This window comes from Scyliorhinus torazame, chromosome 1 (assembly GCF_047496885.1).
Source record: "Scyliorhinus torazame isolate Kashiwa2021f chromosome 1, sScyTor2.1, whole genome shotgun sequence".
NCBI classification, from domain to species: Eukaryota; Metazoa; Chordata; class Chondrichthyes; order Carcharhiniformes; family Scyliorhinidae; genus Scyliorhinus; species Scyliorhinus torazame.
The window spans coordinates 201,548,805-201,571,674 of NC_092707.1; the positions used below are offsets into that span (position 1 = coordinate 201,548,805).

Consider the following 22,870-nt stretch of genomic DNA (forward strand, 5'->3'; position numbering starts at 1 on the left):
TTGAGGGCAGACAAGACCCCAGGGCCTGATGGCCTACCAGCCTTTATCCTACGGTGTTAAAGGAAGTGGCAGCAGAGAAAGTGGATCTATTGGTTATGATATTCCAAAATTCTACAACACCCTTGGTCAAGATGGGAGGGAGGCAGAATGTGGGAAATTACAAACCAGTTAGTTTAACATCAGTTGTTGGAAAATTGTTAGAATCACTTATCAAGGACATAATATCAAGACACTTGGAAAGCCAAAGCGCTATCCATCAGAGTCAGCATGAAGGGCAAATCAAGTTTGACTAATTTGCTTGAGTTCTTTGAAGATGTAACCAGCAAAGTGGATAATGGGGATCCTGCAGATGTATATCTGGACTTGATAAGGTGCCGCACAGAAGGTTGATTCAAAAAGTGAGATCACGTGGGATTAGACGTATTATCTAGGATAGGAGGCTGGCTGACAGACAAGAGATAGTCGGGACAAATGGTTTTTTTCCTGGATGGATTCATCAGGGATAGAAGGTTCTGTAGCCAAATTTGCAGATGACACAAATAGGTGGGACAGTAAGTTGCAATGAGGAAATAACCTTACAAATGGATATAGATAGGTTAGGAGAGTGAGCTAAAATGTGGCAGGTGGAGTTTACTGTGGATAAGTTAGGTCATGCATTTTGGTTGAAAAAATGGAAAGGCAACTCATCTAAATGGGGAGAGAAAATTTGGTGTGTTCTGCTGTAGAGGGATCTGGGTGTCCTCATGCATGAGTCACAGAAAACGAGCATGCAGGTGCAGCAGATAATAAGGAAAGCAAATGGAATGTTGGCTTTTATAGCGAACGGAATTGAGTATAAGGGCAAGCAAGTTTGTTGCAACTATACAAGGCATTCTGGAGTATTGTGCACAGTTTTGGTCCCCTTATTTGAGGAGAGCTGTAGTGGCATTGGAGGCACTTCAGAGGAGGCTCACTAGATGAGATCAGGGGGTTGTCGTATGAGGGGCGATTGAACAGTTTAGGCCGATACTCAGAGTTTAGAAGAATGAGGGAACATCTAATTGAGGAATACATGATGCTAAAAGGTATGGATAAAGTAGACGAGCTGATGCTTCCTCTTGTGGGGCATTCTAAAACGAGAGGTCATAACTTTAGAATAAGAGGCAGAAAATTGAAGAGATTTGAGGAGAAACTACTGCTCCCAAAGGGTTTTGAATATGTAGAATTCGCTATCCCAGAGTGCTGTGGATGCAAGGACAGAGTAAATTTGAGGAGTTGGACAGATTTTTAATTGGTAATGGGCAGGACTGTGGAGTTGAGGCCATGAGGTGACCAGCCATGATCACATTGAAGGTGTTTAGGCTCGGGAGGCTAAATTGCCTACTTCTGCTCCTAGGTCATGTGTTCTAGGCAGGAGATACTCTGGCTGATTTTGCAATCCAGCTCTTGGCCTGTAACGTTGTAGGTAACAGATGAGGAACATATCAGCCATGATAGAATGGCAGAGTAGACTCCAAAGGCCGTATGGCCTAATTCTGCTCCTATATCTTATGAACTGGCCTGTGCTGATTCAGCTAATCAGAGCCAGGCAGCAGTAAACAAGAGTGAGACAGTTGGCTTCATTCATCATAAGTTTGGGAAGGTTCTTCCTGCACATGACAGCAATGATTTTCTGGTCATAGTGTTCTTTTTCACTGCCCTCGTATGGGCAATGTTAGATTTTTGTTGTACTGCCTTTGCACAGATATAAATGATTTGCATGGAAGGAATGGCTGCTTTTGTGAGAGACGGGCAGGATCTGTGGGTAACTGGACTGGCCAGCAGCTGAAGTCTGCACTTTTGCAGGGTTGGTGGAAGGGAAAAGAAAATTATGAAACCTGGTAGAGTGATCCAGATATTTCTGGTATCTTTTTGTGTTAATTACTGGTGTTAGTACTGCTGAGGGTTGTGAAAGTGACCATCTGGGATTAAGCAGCGTAAGCTCCTGTCAGAGTTGTGGTTACTTTACAATTATAAATGAAAATGAAATGAAATGAAAATCGCTTCTTGTCACAAGTAGGCTTCAAATGAAGTTGCTGTGAAAAACCGCTAGTCACCACATTCTGGCCTGCCTTGGTCTGCTTTAAAAGCCAGCTATTTAGTCCAATGTGCTAAACCAGCCCCTGACTGCAATACAATACGGTTGCTATTTTGGGCGAGCAGGCTATAGATATTTTCCTTTTCCTTTTGGCCTCATTTTTAAAAACAAATGTAGTTGTGCATTTGTCTGTACCTGTGGACATTGATACTGGCGTTTTACTTACCTGAGATAATTAGCCAGTCAGAAAAACTATTATCACAGTAAAATGGCAGCCTCAAATATAGTATCCGTTGATCCACTTCAGGTGTAAAATCATACCCTGTTGAGGGAGTTGCCACCCTGCTGTCAAAGGAAGCATGGACTTGGTGTTCATCTGTAAACCGAAAGGATGAATGTGTGGGACAAAAGCAGAAAATACTGGACAATCTCAGAAGGTCTGACAGCATCTGTGGAAAGAGAAGGCAGTTAACAGTTCGAATTTGGATGATTTTGTTTTGAAAAAGTCAATCAAGCTCTAAACATTAACTCACCTTCTCTCTCTTCAGATGCTGTTGAACCTTGCTGAGAATGTGCAGATTTTCCGTTTTTGTTGCAGATTCCAGTATCCGCAGTAATTTGCTTTCATCTTCGATGAATGTGTGGACTGGCTTCCTGTTTTTGCATTGCAGACACTAGCAGCCAGCACCCAATGGCAAAGCATTCATGCTTCCCTGTGCTATTGGAACCTGTTCTTGTTTGCACTGGATAATGGCCAACAGAAGGAAACCTGTTGACTACACTTCAGGTGCTGATGGCTTATGTTAGTATTGTAGGTATTCACCTATTGTAATCTTTTTATTGCTTGAATGAAAAGTAATTTGGTAAAATCTTTAAATGGCCTCCCAAGCTCGAGACGTTGTAAAGATCTGTGCGTTTACACTTTTTCTTTTTGGAATACTTGGTTCTGGATATGGAAAGTTTATTTGGTGGTTTTGGAAGTTTTCATTGGGGAGCTTATGGTAATTGGTTACTATTTAAATGTTAGCTTCCAAATGCTTTTTTTTGAGTCTTTATTAGGGTGGTTTCTGGAATCTCTACATCGGCAGCAATCTCTTTTCTCCTCCCTCTCACAAAGCACTCCAAGCTAGGTTTGTTTAGTTGAAATGTAACTGGGGAAGTAAATCACATGTAGTGTTGTGCTTATGTGTGTTTTCCACCTCCAAATTGTCTTGAACATTACTGCCATCAGTGATAGACCCACAACTATCAACACCTCACTTTGATGTTACACAGCTCTCTCCAGGCAGAATTCAAGTGTGGAGGTGGGGTGGGGGGACTGTGCTGCTGAGTGTTCAGTTTTAATGCACAAAGGCACATGAACTGTTCATGATAGCTGCAAGTTCTACTGAAATCTAGCTATGTTAAGAATGTCACGATCAACAGAACAGAGTGGAACATTACCAGTAAATAATCATACAATCTTCACCCTTTAAAATAAAATGTGTAAAGCTTCTCAATGTTTCAGTACATGGGATACTGTATAAATAAAACTAATATGAAATAGTTGTTTGTTAGTACAGAATTTGAATATTGCTCGAAAAAGAGACATGCTTTAATAAGGGCATGGGGAGTCCATGCCGAGTAAAATAAGAAACACAAACAATATGTACACTTCCTGCTGAGGTCGGTGCCTTACTGGCTGGCTATTTATACACTGGTTAATTGAGATACCCCCTCCCAGCAGGGGATCTCATATTCCACAAGGAGCACGCGGAAGACCAGCATTCCCACCCTGTAGGTTCCGTGTGGGATATCACGTATATGGTTGCTCTTTAGCCTTGCACTCATCGGGGCAACAAGGTAAAATAAACCAACGGCAAGGGACAACAATTTATTTTGAGTGCTATTTGGTTGAGTCCACTTGTCAATAAATCAACACACTTCTTGCGCAGTATAAATTGTTGTCCCCTTACTGTTGGTTTACCTTGTCTAGGTGTTCCTGCAAAACGAAAAGCTCTGATAGTATGTCTCTTTAATATGAATGTTTTAACTTATTTTTAAGCTTTTTGATAGTGTTGGAGATCATAAAAGGTACATGAGTATAAGTTTTGTATTGGGTTTTTGAGCAAAGTATATTTACCGCAGACCATAAAAACAAAATTGGCAATATTATTTATAACACAAGTAGGCATCTGTTTGTGGGGGGAGGGGGGGGAAACTGGGGAGGTAGATGTACGTTTGGGTGCCGGAGAAACAATTACAGAGGGCAATACGCGAATGGGTCTGGTGTTGGTGTTGTCACTTGCTTCTCCCGGACGGATTTTGCTGCCGTTGCCGTCTCGCGCTCACCTCCGCTTCAGCTGTTCGTCCCGTCTTTTGCCTGGATTTTCCTTGCACTATGGTCCTGTAGATGCCAAGTTTATTGTTTCCTGTGCCCTCCTTCTGGCTGTCATTCCCCTGCCTACCCCCCACCTCTCTGGTTCTCCTCTATTCCCTGTCTCTTCACTCTTCTCTCTCTCTCCCCCCCCCCCCCCCCCCCCCCCCCCCCCCCCCCGGTCTATCCCTCCCTCTCATGCCTTGGCCACTTTCCCCTGATACTTAGCTATTCTTCTGCTTGTTCGTTGGCCACAAACAGGTCCCGGAGCAATTGGGTGAATGGCTCCCATGTCCTTGGCACCGTTCACATCTATCCTCCATCTCCGGGAAGAACCTACTCATGTGGGTTCTTGTTAAGTTGGCTCTATGTACCACTTTTAGTTGCGTCAGGCTGAGCCTTGTGTGCATGGAGGTGGAGTTGACCCTGTGCAGTGCTTCGCTCCAGAGTCCCCACCCTATTTCAATCCCCAGGTGGTCCTCCCATTTCTTTCTTGTTGCGTCCAGTACGGTGTCGGCCCTTTCTACCAGTCGGTCAGACATATCGCTACAGTTCCCTTTATCTAGGATGCTTGCGTTCAGCAACTCTTCCAGTAGTGTCTGTCGTGGTGGTTGTGGGTATGTCCTTGTCTCCTTTCGCAGGAAGTTTTTGAGTTGCAGGTACCTTAGCTCACTTCCCCTGGCTAGCTGGAATTTCTCTGTCAGTTCGTCCAGTGTTGCGATCCTGCCGTCGGTGTATAGGTCCCTGACTGTCAGTGTCCCTCTGTCCTGTCCCCACTTTTTGAATTCGGCGCTGGTGTGAACCTTCGGTTGTTGCAGATGGGAGCTTTGTCCGACATTTTGGCCAGGCGAAATTGCTGCCGTAGTTGGTTCCAGGACTGGAGGGTGGCTATCACCACCGGGCTGCAGGAGTGTTTTTTGTGTGGGGATGGGAGTGCTGCTGTGGTGAGGGCCCAGAGGGAGGTCCCCAGGCAGGAGGCCTCTTCCGTGTGCGCCCACTCGGCTTCTGGCTCCTTGATCCATCCCCTTATTCGCTGGCTGTCGCTGCCCAGTGGTAGAATTGTAGGTTTGGGAGGGCTAGTGTAGCCACCTAAATTGGCCAACTCCCGATTTAAAATGGCGAACGGCAAAGGCTGATGGGTAAGTCAGCCAACACAGGCAGAAACCAGCAGGTGCAGATTTGCTGTGTATTTAACTCTGCAAAAGTCCAGACAGCATCGATACCAGCGACCATCAGCATAACAATGTAGCAGCCATCTACATTACTGATGAGCAATCCCCGGGAACAATAGCAACATTTGGGGGACACAAAACTAAGCCAGACTCCCCGGCGCCAGCAGGAGCCAACACAAAAGAGGTTAACAGACACCTCAGGACCGCCCATCGGTCAGGGAACCGCTCCAGTATTGGAGAAATCGAACCAAGCGATTGGAACGAAGTTCAATCACCTAGAACCAGGTACAGGGTCCGCCCCGAAAGGCGGGAAGCCCATGGGGATTATAAGAGTTAAGCCCCAAGTTCAAATCATTTTCTTCTTCCTGCCCGGGTCACCCAGCAACGCAAACCAACCATGACCGGTGCAGTGACCGCCGAAAGATGCAAGTACCCCCCCCCCCCCCCCCCCCCCCCCCCAATACGAACGCCATAATCAGTTTGTCCAGTGATTTGAAAAAAGCCTTGGGGGTGTAGATCGGGTTAGATCTAAGTAGGAAGCGGTACCTGGGCAGCACATTAAATTTGATCGTCTGGACTCTCCCCGTGAGTGGGAGTGTGTTCCATCTTTGCAGGCCCTTTTAAACTTCCTCTGTCAGACTGGTGAGGTTCCAGTCATGGGCTATTTGGATCCCTGGGCTTGTTTAAACGGCAGTCCCGTTAGTGCTGCCCCACCTACTTGTGGGTGACCGGGAAGATCTCGCTTTTGCTCATGTTGAGTTTGTAGCCCGAGAAGGCGTCAAACACTTGCAGGAGCGCGATGATTCCGTCCATGCTGCTTTGTGGGTCCGAAATGTAGAGGAGCAGGTAATCTGCATAGAGTGAGACTCTGTGCTCTCTGCTGCCCCTTCGGATCCCCATCCAGCTTTTTGTTGCTCTGAGCGCAATTGCTAATGGCTCGATTGCTAGAGCGAACAGCATCGGGGACAGTGGGCATCCTTGTCTGGTGCCCCTGTGCAGCTTGCATGAATATAAATTGCTGTTTAGTTATAAAACAACCAAGTACCTGGATGCTTTCCAGCCAATTTAATACTTTTGAAGTGCAGTCACTGTTGCAATGTTGAAAATGCAATAGCCAAATTGTGCATAGTAAGGCTCCACAAACAACAATGTGACTGAGCAAAGAATCTGATTTCATGATGTTGGGTGAGTGGTAAATGCCAGGCAGCACAATGGGAGAGTGGGGAGCTCCCTTACTTTTCAAAATAAAACACTGGGATTGAATGTCTTTTCTCTCCCATATCTGTGGATGTTTTCTCTGGTGGTGGGTGAATTACTAGGTGTCAACTTTGGAAGCGCAAAGCAAATATGCAAGGTTCGAAATTAAATTTCATTTTCCTCGATGCAAGGTTTGTATGTCAATAATTTGATTTCAAAAACATTAGTGCAGACACTCCAATCTGGATTATCGCTAACAGCTTCCATTTACCTAGTTTAAATCGTTCCCTGTTTCTGTTTTATATTGCTTCTAAATCATCATTTTGTATTTGTTTACATTAATACTTGTTAATCACATTGTTATGAGCATGCTAATGTTTAGAAGTAGTCTCCAGTCTGAACCTATTAACTAAATAATAGAGCTGGTCCTGACCACTTGTTAAGAATTGGGACCACGGAAGTCTGCCCTGTGTAACAAGTTCTCTCAAAACAAATTCCTCTGGAGTTCAAGCATTTGTTAATTTTAGAATAATCTGAATTGCGATTGCATGGCAGTATATTGAATTTGTGCTTTTCAATGTGCCTAAGATTTCTTGTCCTTTCAATTTTAAACCTAGCATTTTAAGTTTCATTAATCCTGACAGCCCCATCGAATCGGCACCAACCCTCTGAAAGAGCATTCTACTGTGGCCCACTCTCATGCCTGATCCCTGTATCCCCAAGCATTGATTATGGTCAATCCACCTAACCAGCAGATCTTTGGACTGTGGGAGGCACCTGGAGGAAAGCCCCACAGACACCAGGAGTACATGAAAACTGCATGGCCAGAATTGAATCTGGGCCAGTCCCTGGTACTGTGAGGCTGCAGTGCTAACCACTGTGCCACACTAAGTTTGGCAGACTGTTACCCTTAACATTTGACAAGTGATTATTTAGGGCTCATGCTGATTGAAGTATGGTTTCAAAAGGTTGCAACATGCACTGGCATTTGAGTTGGAGTTGACACATCATACAGCTTTGAATGAGTTGTGGCTGCATTCTTTGGGAGCCTTGATTTTGGCTCTAGTAATTCACAACTGTTCAACTCATTGTGAAAGTGTGAATGATCTCTTCGGAAATAAATGGCGACTGCTCCCAGCCAGACTGCCAATTATTTCTAATCTTTTGATGATTCTGTGGTTAAGTATGATTGTGCAGTCATTCCTGTGAGGATAATGGGTTGATCCAGTCAACAAATAGACATAATATACTCATCAACTCGTTTTTAAAAATTGTGTGATGTAGGGAGCTCTGGCATGACTGCACTTGTGCTGAGAAGGGGTTTGGTTGAGTACCTGTAACGATTTGTTTATGCAACAAAGCAGCTTATTACTTAACGGGTATTAACAGCACCGAGCATGGCACTGCAGTCACGGGCCAAATTTGGCAGGAATGGCAGTTTTCCTGCAGGGTATTTGGGTATTTCCCTTTCTGGTGCCTTCTGATCAAGCCTAATTGACAGGAGCCATGAGTGGTGCAGATACGTATATCCAGGTATGCCTGAACCGTGTGTGAAGATGCCCGTGGAGTGGATTTGTTTATTGTCACATGTACCGAGATACAGTGAAAAGCATTTTTCTGTGAGCAGCTCAAACACATCATTTAGTACATGAAAAGAAAACACATAATAGGGCAACACCAGGTACACAATGTAAATAGATAGACACCGACATTGGGTGAAGCATATAGGAGTGTAGTATTAATCAGGTCAGTCCATAAGAGGGTCATTTAGGAGTCTGGTAACAACAGGGAAAACGCTATTTTTGAATCTGTTTGTGTGTTCTCAGACTTTTGTATTTCCTGCCTGATGGAAGAAGTTGGAAGAGTAAGCTGGGTGGGAGGGGTCTTTGATTATGTTGCCCACTTTCCCCAGGCAGCGGGAGGTATAGATGGAGTCAATGGATGGGAGGCAGGTTTGTGTGATGCACTGGGCTGTGTTCACGACTCTCTGAAGTTTCTTGCGGTCTTCGGCCGAGCAGTTACCATGCCAGGCTGTGATGCAGCCCGATAGGATGCTTTCTATGGAGCATCTGTAAAAGTTTGTAAGAGTCAGTGTGGACATGCTGAGTTTCCTCAGGAAGTATAGGCGCTGTTGTCCCAATTGTTCCATTTTCTAATAATTTGGTCACCCAGAAAAAGAACGCATTTGGGTGCTCCCATATGCACTGAGCCAGATGGCTGTTGAAGATTATAGGTCCCTTTCCCTGTTCGTTTTATGGTGACTGACATTGATCAAGACAGCAGTGGGAATTCTGAAGTTTTGCATGGTGCATGCATAATTTGGGAGCAGGAGAAATATTGTGGGAAGAATTTAGATTTGTGCTATATGATGGATAATGATGCTTTCGGTCTGGAACTGTGCGTAATGAATGCTCAGTTGGACAGTTGACACTCGTGAAGCTGGCCGTAACACAGCTGTAAATTGAACTGGATTAAATATTCAGGCCTCAAACCCAGATGGCGCATTTCCATAGTTATAAATACTGATTAAGGCTAAAAAGCATTGTTAAATTGAGTGTTGAAAACCTCAGTTGGGTGTACTGGAAACTTGTGTTCTCATCTCCTTGTCATTAGCATGTCTGAAAGATCAAATTATTTGATTTTTTTTTTTTAATATAAAGAATTTCAGTGTGCTTTGGAAATGAGTTCATGTCGCTGTAATCCAGCCTCTGAAATAAATGCTGGCTATTTTTACAAAAATACTCATCACCATTGCCTAGGAATGACTTTGCACCATTACTCATTAAAAGTTGTTTGGAGCATTAACCGCAGGAATTTTAATCCTCTAAAAGGATTAAACAGTTCCATTTATTGTGGTTGAAGCAAATGCATAGAAGCGATCGAAACACTCGTGCTGCCCTTGGGAACGACATGTAGCCAAATTTGACTGTAATGACTTGCTCTTCTCCAATCTGTCCCATTCTGCCTTTGGCTTCAAATTGAATTTTAAAAACTGCAGAAAAAATCAACGCCTTCTGCATAGATTAAAAAAAAAAATTCTTGTTCAGTTAACACTTGAACTAGGATTTTTACTTTTGGGACTCCGTTAATATAACAGACAGAAACATATTCAACAAAATAAAGAACAGTTGAGTTAAGATAAACTTCATGCATATGTTATCATCGACAAGAAATGCTGGAAATATGCAGTGCATCACTCAGCATCTGAAAAGGTACATTAGCATTTTGGGTGAAATGCTTCAACATTTTCCTCTTCCCAGCCTAGTCCCAAGTGTAAGTGAGGAACTTCTGTTTTGGTCTTTGCAGTGTTGCAGGGTACTGTGAAGAATTCTAAAGTTTGTCCCTTTTTGAGCTGTTCCAGACCAAATTGCATTAATCAACTTCATGTGTAACTGTGCAATCCAACAGTTAAACTCCAGTGCAAGTTTGCATTTTTTACTCACTTTTAACTAATGGAAAATTGTGCGCTTGCAAAGTAATTTGGTGAGACCAACAGTCACTGGCTTCAGATATCCAATTGGTGCTTCTGTCTGTCGGTTCTGTGCTGGAGACCTTGTCTTCTGACCCCTAATTTTGTGCCATTAGTTGTACAGAATATTCTGGTGCCAACTTCCTGTCAGCTGAGTTAGAATCATAGAATCCTTACAGTGCAGAAGAAGGCCATTCGGCCTATCTGCACTGACCCTCTGAAAGAACAGTCCCCTCAAACCCGCTTCCTTGCCTCTCCCCAATAACCCCTTAACCTAACCTACACTTCCCTGGACACTAAGGGGCAATTTAGCATGGCCAATCCACCTAAGCTGCTTGCACATCTTTGGACTGTGGAGGAAGCCAGAGCACCTGGAGGAAACTCGTGCAGGCACTGGGAGAACTTGCAAACTTGAGTTGCCCAAGACCGAATTGAACCCAGGCCCCTGGCACTGAGGCAGCAGTGATATCCACTGCTGCCCATAAAAAAAAACATTCTGTTGAAGGGTCTGCAGCAACCACACCAGAGCAATACCAGGATTGAAAGACTTCAGTTTTGTGGAAAAGATTGAAAAACTGGGGTTGTTCACCTTAAAAGCAGAAAATATGAAGGGAAATTTTTATTTAAATATAAGTATCCAATTAAGGGGAAATTTAGCATGGCCAATCCATCTATCTTGCACATCTTTGGGTTGTGGGGGTGAGACCCACGAAGAGACAGGGAGAATGTGCAAACTGCACAAGGATAGTGATCCAGGATTGAACCTGGGCCTTGGTGTTGTGAGGCATCAGTGCTAATCCCTGCCATTGTGCTGCCCTGCCCATGAAGGGGAAATTGAAGGATTTTCATAGAGTAGATCAGGAGAAACTGTTCGCTCTGTCGGGTGGATTAACAGAAGATGCAGAGGTAACTGGCAAAAGAACCCACTATGTGCAGAAAGCGTTTATTTTGCACAAGTATTGTGATCTGGCCGGTACGGTCTGAATTACATGGTGGATGCAGTTTCAATAACTTTCAATGGAAAATTGAATAAATATTTAACGGGGGATTTGTCGTGGCCTTGGGGAAAGCGCCCCATTCAATGTTTATAACATTTTTTTAACCCTTTGTATGTTGGCAGACCTCTGCCCATTTATTTCCATTTTGTAGCTTCATTGAATAATTTTTTTGTCTTCAAGTCTTTCTTTGATTCTTTTCAATAGCTGCTTCAACCAGTTGATTTAAGCTCTTTTACTGTCAGCCCTCATTAGAAAATTTTATTTTTACTCTTTCCATATTCTCTCTTGTAGACAGCTGTGTGGAGCTCAGATTCCCTTACGTGTATTTTTTTAAATAATTGACTGTTGTGAATGTGCTGGATACCCTGGCTAGTTCAGATTTCATTCCTCCTCCTTGTAGGCTAGTACTTGGTTACCTTGGCATTAGTGACTAATATTCATTACCATTCCTATTTAGAGTAAGATACTACGCAAGGTTCTGCAGAATCAGAGACCGCTCAGCACAGAAGGAGACCATTTTTTGTAAGAGCAGCTGTGTTTAGTCTCACATCATCTATTTGTCTAGAACTCTAGTTTTTCATCGAGTATCTGTCCAATTCCCTTTTTAAAATTCCTTGTGGTATTTGGTTCCACTACCTTTTCAAGTAATGTTCCAGATCTCAGCAGCTGAGTGAAAGCTTCCTCTCACCACCTCCTCTCTAGATCTTTTGCCAGTAATCTTGAATCTGTGACCTCAAGTTATTGACCCACTTGCCTGAGGGGTAGGAGTATTGATGGGGAAAATCAAGCATGAAAATGGAAGTATGTTGCCTCGTCCTTTGAATAGAAGCGGCTGCAAATGGTGCTCAGTATTTCAAGCTTGAATTACACTTGCTGCAGTCAGGTGGTTTACATTCATTTAACAAAAAATGGTGAGTTGGTAGGGCTAGATTTATCACATGAAGCTTTTACATGATGGGTTCTGGTGTCCAGCTGGCTTTTAAGCAATGCATGGTGGAATTCATCATGCTGCTCTACTGGGTTGAAACTAGAAATTATACATTGGAATCTGGAGCAACTTTACTTCTGCATCATTGTTCTTGCCTACTCTGATTTCCCCGTTCGTCCAGAACTTCCAAGGTATTGAATAATCAAACGCATTTATCCTGATCCGTACTATAATCGTGTTCATCATTCCCATTCTGCTATCAGTGCAGCAAATTTGTAACATCACCCACTTTCTAGTCCTTGGACTCCAACACTCACAAACCTCTTCTGCTGCCTTGCCCCTATTCTCTTGAACTCCTTCCCATAAACCCCTTTGCTTCTTCATATCTCTCCCATCCTTGAACTATTTTAACAAAGCCAGGCATTTGCTTACCTCTCCTTAGTTGGTTCTGCCCCCTGTTGGTCCATGCATAATAAAAAGCAAAAGTGCTGGAAATACTAGCAGGTCAAGCAGCATCTGGAGAGAAACAGAATTTCAAATTTCAGGCCTCTGGCCTAACACCAAAACTGTGCAGCTTTTCGCAGCAGGGCATGACAGTCCTTCTTATGCCTCAAAACATTCTGTTGGTTGGCATATTGATGCATCACTTATTTTGAAACTAGGTGGCATGATTATGTGGGAACATTCAGCTCATTTTTGAGAAGCTTTCTGCGATTTCTTGGGAAATTTAAATGAGTCTAGTCACTGTTGCCCTTAAGAAATAAATGGCCAATTGATGCATGAAATTATCTGGTTGCCCAAAGCACCTGAATGGAGAAATCAAAGTGAAATTTGTACTGCAGTATATGTGAGCTTGAATTGAAGTCTCAGACACGAGACAGCAAGACCCAAAACTAGAGCCAACAGCTGGTCTGCAATGAAAAAGCATTGCCTTGAAATATTGAAAACTTAAAATATAGGAACTCTATATTTATTGAAATTGGCTTTTTGATGAGCTGTGCTGCAATGTGAACATAGTTTCTATTGGTCTAAGGATTGTAAGTGTAAAATGTATAAATGTTCATGTCATTTTTTTTATAGAGCCTTGACATGTACACAAAGGCATTTTGTATGATTCTTCTCCCTCCTTTGAACTTCTCAAAATGAAACAAATATTACTTATTAAACACTCCAGAAGCAAAATAGCAGAAAGAGTTCCAAAAATGTTTTTTATTCGTTCGTGGGATGTTGGCATCGCAGGCTGTGCCAGCATTTATTGCCCATCCCTAATTGTCCTTGAGTGACAGTTAGTCAGCCACATTGCTGTGGGTGTGGTATCACATAGGCCCGACCAGGTCAGGATGTCACATTTCCTTCCCTAAAGGACATTATTAATGAACCACATGGGTTTTTATGACAATCGACAATGGTTTCATGGTCATCGCCTTGTATGCTTCACCTGATGCTGGTGTTATGTAGTTACATAGTGTACCTTGTGTTGCCCTATTATGTATTTTCTTTTATTTCTCTTTATTTTCATGTACTTAATGATCTGTTGAGCTGCTCGCAGAAAAATACTTTCTCCTGTACCTCAGTACACGTGACAATAAACAAATCCAATCACTAGACTTTTAATTCCAGATTTTTATTGAATTCAGATTCACCACCCACAGTGGTGGAATTTGAACCTGGGACCTCTCTTGCGCTCGTCCTCTCGCGCTCGTCCTCTCGCGCTCGCCCTCTGGCCCTCGCCCTCTGGCCCGCTCGCTCCCCTCTGGCCCGCTCGCCCCCCTCTGGCCCGCTCGGCCCCCCCCTCTGGCCCGCTCGGCCCCCCCCTCTGGCCCGCTCGGCCCCCCCCTCTGGCCCGCTCGGCCCCCCCCCTCTGGCCCGCTCGGCCCCCCCCTCTGGCCCGCTCGGCCCCCCCCTCTGGCCCGCTCGGCCCCCCCCTCTGGCCCGCTCGGCCCCCCCCTCTGGCCCGCTCGGCCCCCCCCTCTGGCCCGCTCGGCCCCCCCCTCTGGCCCGCTCGGCCCCCCCCTCTGGCCCGCTCGGCCCCCCCCTCTGGCCCGCTCGGCCCCCCCCCTCTGGCCCGCTCGGCCCCCCCCCTCTGGCCCGCTCGGCCCCCCCCTCTGGCCCGCTCGGCCCCCCCCTCTGGCCCGCTCGGCCCCCCCCTCTGGCCCGCTCGGCCCCCCCCTCTGGCCCGCTCGGCCCCCCCCTCTGGCCCGCTCGGCCCCCCCCTCTGGCCCGCTCGGCCCCCCCCTCTGGCCCGCTCGGCCCCCCCCCTCTGGCCCGCTCGGCCCCCCCCTCTGGCCCGCTCGGCCCCCCCCTCTGGCCCGCTCGGCCCCCCCCCTCTGGCCCGCTCGGCCCCCCCCTCTGGCCCGCTCGGCCCCCCCCCTCTGGCCCGCTCGGCCCCCCCCTCTGGCCCGCTCGGCCCCCCCCTCTGGCCCGCTCGGCCCCCCCCTCTGGCCCGCTCGGCCCCCCCCCTCTGGCCCGCTCGGCCCCCCCCTCTGGCCCGCTCGGCCCCCCCCTCTGGCCCGCTCGGCCCCCCCCCTCTGGCCCGCTCGGCCCCCCCCTCTGGCCCGCTCGGCCCCCCCCTCTGGCCCGCTCGGCCCCCCCCTCTGGCCCGCTCGGCCCCCCCCTCTGGCCCGCTCGGCCCCCCCCTCTGGCCCGCTCGGCCCCCCCCTCTGGCCCGCTCGGCCCCCCCCTCTGGCCCGCTCGGCCCCCCCCTCTGGCCCGCTCGGCCCCCCCCTCTGGCCCGCTCGGCCCCCCCCTCTGGCCCGCTCGGCCCCCCCCTCTGGCCCGCTCGGCCCCCCCCTCTGGCCCGCTCGGCCCCCCCCTCTGGCCCGCTCGGCCCCCCCCCCTCTGGCCCCCCCCCTCTGGCCCCCCCCTCTGGCCCCCCCCCCTCTGGCCCCCCCCCTCTGGCCCCCCCCCTCTGGCCCCCCCCCTCTGGGCCCCCCCCTCTGGCCCCCCCCCTCTGGCCCCCCCCCCTCTGGCGCCCCCCCCCCCTCTGGCGCCCCCCCCCCCTCTGGCGCCCCCCCCCCCCTCTGGCGCCCCCCCCCCCCTCTGGCCCCCCCCCCCCTCTGGCCCCCCCCCCCCTCTGGCCCCCCCCCCCCTCTGGCCCCCCCCCCTCTGGCCCCCCCCCCTCTGGCCCCCCCCCCTCTGGCCCCCCCCCCTCTGGCCCCCCCCCCCTCTGGCCCCCCCCCCCTCTGGCCCCCCCCCCTCTGGCCCCCCCCCCTCTGGCCCCCCCCCCCTCTGGCCCCCCCCCCCTCTGGCCCCCCCCCCTCTGGCCCCCCCCCCTCTGGCCCCCCCCCCTCTGGCCCCCCCCCCCTCTGGCCCCCCCCCCCTCTGGCCCCCCCCCCCCTCTGGCCCCCCCCCCCTCTGGCCCCCCCCCCCTCTGGCCCCCCCCCCCCTCTGGCGCCCCCCCCCCCTCTGGCGCCCCCCCCCCCCTCTGGCGCCCCCCCCCCCTCTGGCGCCCCCCCCCCCCTCTGGCGCCCCCCCCCCCCTCTGGCCCCCCCCCCCCTCTGGCCCCCCCCCCCCTCTGGCCCCCCCCCCCTCTGGCCCCCCCCCCCCCCTCTGCCCCCCCCCCTCTGGCCCCCCCCTCTGGCCCTCTCTGTGCAGAAGGAGGCCATTCGGCCCATCAAGTCTGCACCAACCCTTGCCAAGAGCACCCTCCCCAAGCCCACACCCAGTAATCCCACCCAACACACTGGGCACTTCTGGACACTAAGGGCAATTTAGCATAGTCAATCCACCTAACGTGCACATCTTTGGACTGAGAGGAAACCGGAGGAAACACACGCATACGAGGAGAACGTGCAGACTCCGCACAGATAGTGTCCCAAGCCGGGAATCGAACCTGGGACCTTGGAGCTGTGAAGCAATTGTGATAACCCATACTCTGGAGGCAGCCAAAGAACTAGAAAATGTATTCTTGAAAACTGGGACAAAGGAACGTGTGTATTAATTACTGTAGTTACACTTTTATTGCTCAAAGACCCCTGCTCCCTCTCCAGGGTTCACAATTCAAGCAGTGATATTTCAGAGGCTGGATTGCAGCATGATCCAGAGACTGAGCCAGCTGAGTGAAAGGTTCAGACTGTTGTTGAAAGTCAGTTTCTCTCAATCAGTCATATCCTGTTTTCATGCAAATTGTGCTGTATTGTAGCTTTTAAGTCATAGAATTTACAGTGCAGAAGGAGGCCATTCGGCCCATCGAGTCTGCACCAGCTCTTGGAAAGAGCACCCTACCCAAGGTCAACACCTCCACCCTATCCCCATAACCCAGTTACCCCACCCAACATTAAGGGCAATTGTGGCTGCTATCAATGAATTGAAGTTAAATCAATGAAAACCTAGCTGTCTGAAACTTGACTGCAGTAAAATGGCGCTTTAGAACGGCTAAATCTGTTTTAGTTCATCTTGAGATTTCCAAATAGGCATCGCCCTGTTTCTATTTAACTTGAACAAAAAATAAGTCTTGATAACTAACTTTAACCAAGTAGGAAAGTAAACCACATGTAATTGTTCATTTGACCAGTTTGATCTGATCAGAAATCATTTTACTGCTGTCAACATGTTAGATTTTGAGTCATGGTGGGGGTGGGGGGCTGGGGGTTTGCAGAAGTTTGATTTTGCGTGGAGTAACAATTTACTTCGGCACTAAAAAGCCAAGAAAAAAGCATTAAAATATCACGTTGAAAGGAAACAGCGAGGCAGCGGTGTGGGGAAGAATTGTGATAGGCAGAAGACAGCAAGAATCTGGAGAATAAAAAAAAAACACAGGGCTGAACAGTTTCACTGGGAACCTGTTTAATGGCTTCTTTGAAGGGTAAATGTTTTGCTGAAAGCCAGGCTTCCCTTGCAATTTAATTTGTAATGACACTTCATGGCGCAGGCTTTTTCATGAATTCCACAAAGCCCTGCCCACTGATACTGAGGAGATTCTGTGATGATTACTCACTGTTCCTTTTCATGTCTGGGAATTGCTGATTGCATCATACCAACTGTACTGCTTCTCCGCAGCGTCAGTGCCTCTGCTTCTCTGAGTTGCCAAGTTAATTGAGTCCCTTGTAGTGGGCATTAATTTGTGTGCTGAAAGTAGGTGTTTAACTTGTGACTTGATGAACTGGCTAGTCCGGGTCCTTTTTAAAATACAGGTCAGTTGACTCAACCGCAGGCGAATCAGATGCTTTAAAATGTTTTATTTTCTCTAGAGTGGAGACTGCAGGATGAAGAGGAGAGCAGCTGACAGAGGAGCTGGTGAATCCTCAGCTCGATCCAAGGCTCTTAGTGCAGGGATCTCCGGAAGCAACAGCAAAAGGGCTGGGCCATTCATCTTGGGTGAGTTTGTCAATCTACGTGAATAAACTCAAATTTTTCCCCCACCCCCCAACATTGGTTTCAGTTTCAGAGGCTCTCTTTACGCCGTGCTGTTTGCTGCTTTCTCATGCACAAGTCAAAATGGTGACTGCTAACAGATTATTCCAGCCCAATCAGATTATTCCAGCCCAATCTCTTCACTTGACATGGACAATTTCATGTACTTGATTGTGATCAAGAGCAGGACCCTAGGTTATTCGACTCCCTTCACTCCCTTCGAGAATGAGGCTATTAAAAGTACTTGTTTAAGATCAACTTGGCACACTGGGAATCAAACCTGGGACCTTCCGGTTTCTGTGGCTGGAAGACCAACTAAACATCAATGGAGCTAATTAACAAAATAGGCTCAGTGTACGGACTTAATGAAAAAGCTGACCAGAGATTCGGCTCCTCAACATTAGAGCAACCCTGCTGAAAACTCAGATGACCATGCACTCAGCTGTGTTCTAATAGAATTTACAGTGCCGAAGGAGGCCTTTCGGCCCATTGAGTCTGCATTGGCCCTTTGGAAAGAGCACCCTACCTAAACCTACACCTCCACCTTATCCCTGCAACCCAGTAACCCCACCTAACCTTTTGGACACTTAGACAATTTAGCATGGCCAAACCCACTTAACCTGCACATCTTTGGACTGTGGGAGGAAACCGGAGCACCCGGAGGAAATCCGCGCAGACAAGTGACCCAAGGCGGGAATTGAACCTTGGACCCTGGAGCTGTGAAGCAACTGTGCTACCGTGCTGCCCTACCCTGCTAATACTCTGCCAATACAATGTCCAGACTCGTGAGAAGTGGACATTCAGATGAAGTGACATTCTGATGCAGTGTTTGCAGGACCATACGCCAGCAGAGATTGCAACTGGGGTCTTGTAAACTCTGCTGAAAGTGTTGATTGATGGCACGCTTAAGATTGGATGTCATGTGCAGTTGAGCAGCATGCCAGCACTGAGCCTCGTACAAAATTCAGGTGCAGGACCAGTGCATGCAAATCCATAGGTGCCTTGAGCAATGGAGGAGAAAAGCAAATTTAATTAAATAATTGCTTGAGCACTCTGTTTAATATCAAACAATGTTTGAAATGAACAATATACTAGCTTTGCTGTGTTTGAAAAGGGTTTGGAAAATGGGCTTTATCCTCCAGCAGGACTTGTCAGCTGCGTGTTTTTATGAAATGAAATGGCTTTTTAGTGACTCAAAAACAGATTAGTCATTCTCTGAGCTGTTCCCAGCAGCACTTATTACACCAAATAACCTTGATTTTTAAAATGAGTAAGAAGTCCTTCACATTGGGGAAGTCTTTTTATGTAATTGTGAGTTAGTCATAGGCTTCCACTAAATTGAAAGGAATCTCTGGGGTGTGCGTTATAATTTTTAAAACAGTTTTATTTCTCTTGGTTAGGTCCTCGTTTGGGAAATTCGCCTGTACAGAGTATTGTTCAGTGTTTGGCAAGAAAAGATGGAACAGATGACTTCTATCAATTAAAAGTGAGTGAAGAAAGCCTCCCAACATTTACTTTAATGTCTTGTCTTGTGGAAGACCGTAAATGCTTCTATGTTCAAATCTAAACTTTGCCACCATGAAGAGTCCAAAGTACCATTCTCACGAGGATATCAGTGCAACATAGTGGTTGGCATATGAAAATTTTCAACCTACATCCAACTGAACTCGAGACCGAACAACTCAATTAAAGGTTCTCCATTTTCAAATGTATCCAAAGAGTCCATTTTAAAGGCAAAGCCCGAGTGATTACAAGTTTGTTGCTGGTGTTGGTATTTGTGGGGGCAATTTCAAAGTGATGAATTGTTTTTTTTACAAGAAAAGTATATAGTGGTTACCAGTGTGAACAACAACTAGATTGGATTTTGTGTAAACAAAGATGCTAATCACCTATTTTTGAATATTACAAAGTAGTCACATTGAAAGAAAAATACAAAGTTTTGTAGAAACTATTCATACATGTTGGATCATTTCTTGTCCTGAAGACATGTCATATACAATTGAAAATAGGCCACAGGGAGTTTAACTTCATTGCATGAACATTTCTCATATTTTTTAATTAAAAAGGGAAATATTAAACTTGTGTATATATAAAAAAAGAGCTGGGTGAAGCTGGAGTTCAAGGCCATTTTGGTCTCCTTTTGTTAACAGCTACACTGCTGTTAGGATCCCTACCCAAGAGGTGGTGATTGGAGTTCACACTTTAACCGCATGGTATTTATTTATCACCATGTACCAGAAGGTGTCCTATTCATTTGTGAATATTACTGTTGTATCCAGTTACTGCTCGACTATTACTTTTCTCACTTCTTTGTCCTTGCCCCAAATCATTAAGTGGAAGATGCTTTGGAGTTTCTTTGCTGTACGGTCCAGGCCTTCATGGTCTGAAAGGCTGTTGACATTAGTTTTGCTTTAGAATGAATAAACGCAGAGTCTCTTGGGGAAACCTGTGTTACCATGATACATTACAAAACATACAATTATTTGGGTTCCTATGTCTTCTCCCCAGTACTGTGATAGTAATTAGGCTGTGCCCTTTCTAATTTCTGTCCTTTCTGCAACTGTGAAGGAGATGGTGGACTTGTGGCTGATGCCCTGGGTCATGAGTTCAAATCCCACCCTGGCAGTTGGTGGGATTTAAATGCAATTTTAAAAAAATCTGGAATTAGAAGCAAGTCTCAGTATATGGGACCGTTGTTGATTTGTCGGAAAATCCATCTGGAATTCTGCCACCCTTGCCCAGTCTGGTCTACAAGTGACCCACAGCACTTTGGTTGACTCCAAACTAACCTCTGAAATGGCCTAGGAAGCCACTCCAATGAAGGGCAGTTGCGGATGGGCAATAAATGCTGACCTTTCAGTGATGCCCACATCCCATGAAAGAGTTAAAAAGACAACTGTTTGCCTGGTGGCTTGCTCTAACATTTAAGAAAATGTGACAAAAATTGTCAAACATGGTGACAGATCTGAAAGTGCAAATGGACAGCACTAAGAGCATGGTTGTAGGTGGGGGGACGGCATATAAGATTCTGGATTTTATTTTAAAAGGGAATGAAATATAAACGTGTAAAATCTGCATGATATGCAAAATTATTGAAAAGATGCACTTTTCACTGTCTTTAACAGTGGAAAAACTAGGAATATTCACCAGAAAGAATCAAATTATTCCACTGGTCACTGAATCTGTAAGCAGGCATAAATTTGGGATTGGAAGCATGTAAAGATGAGATCAGAATTTAGTTTACACACAGGGTTTATTAGTTGTTTGAGAGAGGGTCTCTTGGGGGTGGTTGGGGGGGGGGGGGGGGGGGGGGGAGAGATTAAAAATGGGGTCAGAGCAAGTAGCTTGAGTGCAGAACTGGGATTGGCTATGTCCTGTGGTGAGTTTGTGATTTGATGCATATCTGGGAGAACATTTGTTGACCGTGGCTTTACTAAGAATCAATGAGTAACTTGCTTTGTATGTTAGTTCAGTGTGTCAGTTGCATTAGACTAGAAAACAGACAGTAAACTGAACAGAAGTACTGCTATAAATAATTGAATTATGACTCTTGCCCCCCCCCCCGCCTTTTTTAGATTCTCACGCTTGAAGATAGAGGTGAGAAAATGGAAACTCAGGAAGAAAGACAAGGAAAGATGCTTTTGCATACAGAATACTCACTTCTGTCCTTGCTTCCCAATCAAGATGGAGTGGTACATCACCACGGTCTCTTTCAGGTAACTATTAATGCACAATGCACATTTACTCTTACTGTCCTGCTTGTTAGTGAAAAGCATTCTTCCCTTGATAGTGTCATCTTTTTTTCCTGCAAATTATTTCTCCCATTGGGGCAGCAGTGGTTAGCTTGGGTGACAGTCTGTGTGGAGTTTGCATTTTCTTCCCCAGTGTCTGAGTGGGTTTCTTCTGGGTGCTCCGGCTTCCTCCCACAGTCCAGAGATGTGCAGGTTAAGTGGATTGGCTGTGCTAAAGTCTCCCTTAGTATCCAAATGTTAGATGGAGTTGCGGGAATAGGGTGGGAGTCGGGTGTTCTTTCGGAAGGTCGGTGTAGACTCGACGGACCTCCTTCTGCACTGTAGTAGAGGTTCTGTGATTCTAATTATTTCAAAAACTCTCAATCGCTGTCAAATATTTAGGCAGAACTGAATTTGTCAAGAGGGCAATATTTGTTTAGACCCTTCATCTGGGTTAGTCCTGAAATAACGGGCACTAACGAGGTTTCTTCCCACTTGGGGACAGGCAATTGTTCACCTGATTGCTCACTGGCCATTAGAAGAGGGCCTCCGAACAGTTAAAATGAATTTTCTTCTCCTGCCCTGGTTTCTGTTTGACACTTGGAAACACTCTCATAAGCATGAGCCGATACAAGATAGTTCACGAAATGAGGCTACATTGAAAAGTTCAGCGTTTTAAAAAAATATATTCCTTTAACGACAAAGCAAAGGTATTTTAAACCAGTGCAGTAAGGGTTCAATTTATGCACTTTGAGGATCTGAAGTTAGTTATGATTGATTTATGGTTTTTCATTTTTATTTTTCCAACTAGTTGTCCTGCGCATGCGAATTACTGTGAACATTTACATTTTAATTTGACAATAGTGCATGCTATTCAAGAAGTCAAATACCATTGTTTGGAAGGGCATCGAATTCTCAAAGGACTATTCTGAGGATGGGTTAACAGTGTGGAAATTGTAGAAGCATAGACTCTCTGCAGTTCATAAGCTGAGGGAACCAGTGCGTCTCAGATGTGTGGGAGGAAAATGGGTATTTTAAAGTGGGATTTATTGCCAAGGTGTAACATTAATAGCATTTAGCAAATTTGATATATTCTGGAGAATTTAAGTAAATTCTGGTGTTTGCAATAAGTTTTCAACTATAATACTATTATGTGTTCACAAATGTTACCAAGATGTTCTAAAACCAGAGTTCTGCTCCAATGTCTGCAGTGTACATGCTGCCTCAGAAGATGTTCTGATTCTCAATATCTTCTCTTTTCCAGGATAGGGCTGCAGTAGAAGAGTTTGAATCCAGCAAGCTTGTACGGAGGATGAAGAAGAGGATCTGTTTAGTTCTGGACTGCCTCTGTGCCCATGACTTTAGTGACAAAACTGCAGATCTCATCAATCTACAACATTATGTCATTAAAGAGAAGAGGCTCAGTGAGCGTGAAACGATTGCAATATTCTATGATGTGGTACGGGTAGTGGAAGCTTTGCATAAGGTGAAAGGATTTTGTGTTTAATTATATTTTTAAGGTTGGGCTGATGGGTGAAGCAAATCTATTTTTGCTTGAATAGATGTAGATTAAAGGTACCTCTCCTTTGCCCCTGAAGTGTGCGTTGGCTT

General features: G+C 46.4%; 1 protein-coding gene across 2 annotated transcripts in view; it reads left to right on the forward strand.

Moving 5' to 3' along the window:
- Window positions 1–22,870, forward strand: part of stk40 (serine/threonine kinase 40) — a 112,373-nt gene that overhangs the window by 45,421 nt on the left and 44,082 nt on the right. For both annotated transcript variants that reach the window (XM_072501929.1, XM_072501934.1), the window contains exons 2-5: window positions 17,366–17,492; window positions 18,929–19,014; window positions 21,104–21,244; window positions 22,524–22,745. In XM_072501929.1, the coding sequence (XP_072358030.1) occupies window positions 17,366–17,492; window positions 18,929–19,014; window positions 21,104–21,244; window positions 22,524–22,745 (576 nt within the window). The remainder of the gene's footprint in view (window positions 1–17,365; window positions 17,493–18,928; window positions 19,015–21,103; window positions 21,245–22,523; window positions 22,746–22,870) is intronic.